Source organism: Ziziphus jujuba, chromosome 3 (genome assembly GCF_031755915.1).
Source record: "Ziziphus jujuba cultivar Dongzao chromosome 3, ASM3175591v1".
Classification (NCBI taxonomy): Eukaryota; Viridiplantae; Streptophyta; class Magnoliopsida; order Rosales; family Rhamnaceae; genus Ziziphus; species Ziziphus jujuba.
Genome location: NC_083381.1, coordinates 24,545,424 through 24,549,295, shown reverse-complemented (window position 1 = coordinate 24,549,295; position 3,872 = coordinate 24,545,424). Strand labels below are relative to the sequence as shown.

At 37.1% G+C, this 3,872-nt stretch overlaps 1 protein-coding gene across 1 annotated transcript; it reads left to right on the top strand.

The window, feature by feature from the left end:
• The first annotated feature begins 223 nt into the window (after positions 1 to 223).
• On the top strand, positions 224 to 3,872 carry LOC125423512 (protein SIEVE ELEMENT OCCLUSION B). Its single transcript, XM_048477987.2, is given in 8 exon segments — positions 224 to 553; positions 1,108 to 1,200; positions 1,311 to 1,747; positions 1,831 to 1,925; positions 2,028 to 2,158; positions 2,448 to 2,906; positions 3,021 to 3,098; positions 3,101 to 3,872. Coding segments are annotated over 8 exon segments (2,079 nt in total). The 5' UTR covers positions 224 to 280; the 3' UTR covers positions 3,614 to 3,872.

Here is a 3,872-nt window from a genome sequence, read left to right as displayed (position 1 = left end):
ACTTTCTAAAGCTACTTTTATAATTTGGCTTCATAATAAATCAAAGATAAACGTATTCCTCTTTGGCCATATGTAGACTCTAATCAATAATATCCAATCGTATAGTGTAATCTGGAAAGACTATTTTATAAATGGGCCCTTCAAAACTTGTCTTAAATTGGAAAATCTGGTTATAAATAGCCTATCCAATTGCTACCAATTCACCAACACAAAAAAGACCTAATCCACTAGTCTCTTATATTGTGCCTCCAAAAACTCAATTAATCAGTCATATTTCATCATGTTTAGCACAGCTCTAGGTGTGGTAGGGCAGGTGACCAGTACAGTCACCACAAGTGCTCAGCACCTCATTGATGGGGAGCCAATTGATCAGCACCTCATTGATGGAAAGCCAATTAACCTCTTTACCATGTCCGATTCCAATGTCTTGGAGCATATATCAGCAACCCATACCCATTCCCATCCAGACAACTCCTTAGACGTTGATTCTCTCTTTTACACCGTCCAAAACATCATCAAGCGTTCAGCACAGATTGTCGATAGCACTGTGCAGGTACATATTATATATATAGAGTAATTTCACCCTAGGTAGAGTCAAGAAAATTTTTTTCTCAATTTTTCCCTATGTAAAACCGGTTCATTTTTCTCAATTTTAGCATTAGATAAGTCATCTATCAAAAATTAAATAGGAGTGACACCTATATTTGGATGGGCACGGTTCATTTTTCTCAATTTTAGCATTAGATTTTGTCTTTTTGACACAATTGACAAAGCGGCCCTGTGGCTGACTAATTTTTTTTGAATTTTTTAATCATTTGAAAAAGAAATTGTTTGGAGTAATGTACTTCTAAAATTGTAACAAAATTCAAAATAGCAAAAATTTCCACAAAATTTTTTTTTTTTGGAATTTTGTTTTTCTTGAAAATAACACCTATTAAGAAACTGAATTTACAAAATTTTCATCGAAGGTGTTCCAATATAGTTTCATTTTTCCAAGCTTTTAAGTGAAATATTTCATCGACCCAAAATTGCAGCCTTGATCATATTAAAACATTCCGCTGCAAAAAAACTAACAGTCACTAATTAGTAACTAATTGCCAACTGCAGGGGACCCAAGTTCATGTGGAAACCATAGAGGAGAAGCCACCAAAATCCAACTTCAGTTCACCATTATGCACTCTCAGGACCATTGGCTGCGAGGTCTTTAAACTTCCATCTATTTTTAATTTCTGCCCCTAAAAATCTTATTAAATTTTGATAATATGGTCAAAACTAATAAAACTAATATGAAATTAAAATTAATATGCAAGCCTCCTGGAGAAGAAATTGCCCTGAAATCAACTCTCTCAATACTCAACAATCTCTCAGACTACTCATGGGATGCAAAGGCAGTGCTGACTCTGGCGGCTTTCGCTTTGGAATACGGAGAATTCTGGCACCTTGTCCAGCTTCAACAATCTGACCAACTCGCCAAATCATTAGCCATCCTTAAGAGAGTTCCAATCATTACTCTCAATCCTGCCAACCTCCAAAAACGCAGGCATGCCATTGTTGAGCTAAATGGTCTAATCAAAACCACTCTTCAAGTGGTCGAGAACATCTTCGAGCTCCAGGATCTCTCTACTCGTTATTTTAAAGATGTAGCAGGATTGGCGACAGCATTGCAAGAAATCCCTGTGGATGTCTTTTGGGTAATCATTTCCATTGTAGCTTGTGCTACTAAGATTACCATCCTCACCAGTGATGAGTAAGTTTAATTTCTTCTTCTCCCAATATTGTTATTCCTCTTTTTATATTTTACATATCTATACTGGGTTTTGATTACTTCAGGGACAAGCATCATGATCTCACACCCTATGCTGAAAAGATTCACCATATCTTCAGTAAACTGAAGATTCAGCTAGTAAAATGCAAGAAACAAATTGGTGGGTTGCTTATTGATCTTTTTCTTTTCTTAGGTGTAGATGTATATATACCTTTTCTTGTCTGTTTAATGGGATATGAAGAAATTTTCTACTGTGTTGCAGAGGAGCTTCATAACTTTACGAGACTATGTATACTTTTTAGGAGCTGCACCGCAATCTTGCCCATTCTCAAAGCCCTGGTCTTTCCCAAGGATGATTTGCAGCCTATAATTGATGGTTCCACTAAGACAACGGTTTGTTTTGGTGGCCACTTCACCTCTTTATTGTTCTTTGCTTTTGTGGTTTTTGAAGAAATTAAAAGAAACCTAAAAAACCATGAAAATATGACAGCAGAATAAAATTAATGCCTTTCTCTGTTTCTGAATGTAAATGTTCAGAAAATAAAGCAGAGGACATGTAAAAATTAATAGCATAGTAACTACTATTCACATCAAAGGAATAAATTAAAAAAAGCAGAGGACCTATTTAAGGTGGTTTGCGAATGGTTAATTCACCAATTTTGTTCACTTGGTGCCACACCAGGTTGCCATCGATATCTTGAGGAGGAAAAATGTGTTACTCTTCATTTCTAGGCTAGACATCTCCGAAGAAGATATCAACATTCTGAAACCAATTCATGAAGGAATCAAGAACAACAATCTTTACAATATTGTTTGGATTCCAATAGTAGAGCAGTGGACCGAGGAACTTAAAAAGAAGTTCGAGATCTTAAGGAGTAAGATGCCATGGTATGTTGTGCAATACTTTTCTCCCATAGCAGGTTTGAGATTCATCAAGCAAGAATGGAACTTCAAGGGTAAGCCAATCGTCGTGGTGCTCAACGTGCATGGAAGGCCCATAAATCTTAATGCTTTGGACGCAATTCGCATATATGGAATGAAAGCCTTTCCTTTCGATACGATCACGATCGATGGTATTACAGTTCATCCTAATTGGATCGAACCTATAGTCAACAACATTGATCCAACTATTCCAATTTGGGTAAGACACATATACACATTATATAAATTAAATGCATCTAATTGTTTTTTATTTTTTATTTTATTTTTTATAAGATTGTATTTATTGTTAACCAAATGTGGAACAAATTAACAGATCAAAGAGGAAAAGTACATTTTCTTTTATGGAGGGAAGGACAATGATTGGATCCAACAGTTCAGAAAGAGTGCTCAAACACCGTGGTTGACCCTGTCCTTAAAGACGCAAAGATCAACATAGAGTTATTTGGTGTTGGAAAAGGCAGCAAAGGAGGTGAAGATTTGGGTATTATAGAGAGATTCTGGAAAGGGATTGACAGCTTGTTCTTCACCCAGATTCATCATCAGCATGTGGACTCTGTGTCAAAGGAAGTCCAAAAGCTGCTTTCCTATAAGAACGAGAGCGGTTGGGCTCTGCTTAGCAAAGGGTCCAAAGTGGTGGTCACTGGCCATGGATTCACAATCTTGAGGGTGGTGGATGAGTTCGAGAAATGGAAGGGCCAGATCAAAGAGAAGGCCTTTGAGACTGCTTTCAAGGAGTACCATAACAATGTTCTTTCTATTATTCGCCATTGTAGCCGCCTCGACATCCCAAATGATGCCGGAAAGGTGCCGGAGACCATGCCATGCCCTGAGTGTCATCGTGTTATGAAGACTTATACCAGCTATAAGTGTTGCCACGTTGATGATCCTCTCGAGGCACACCATTGAAATGGATGTTTAATTTGGAGAAACGGCTATCTCTCTCTTCTAGTTGAAGGTTTAAGAAAGGCATTTGGATATTGCCACTTGTAAGATATGCGTTATGTGAATGTGATGTGCACTAGTTGGTAGCATTACAATAAATTGGTAATCTTTATTGTGTTGATAATAAGATTGCCACTAAATAATGTGAAGAATGGAGTGTGGAATGTGGAGTATGTCTCTCTGTAGTATGGAAATGCTATCTTAGTGTTTTCTACAAATTAAA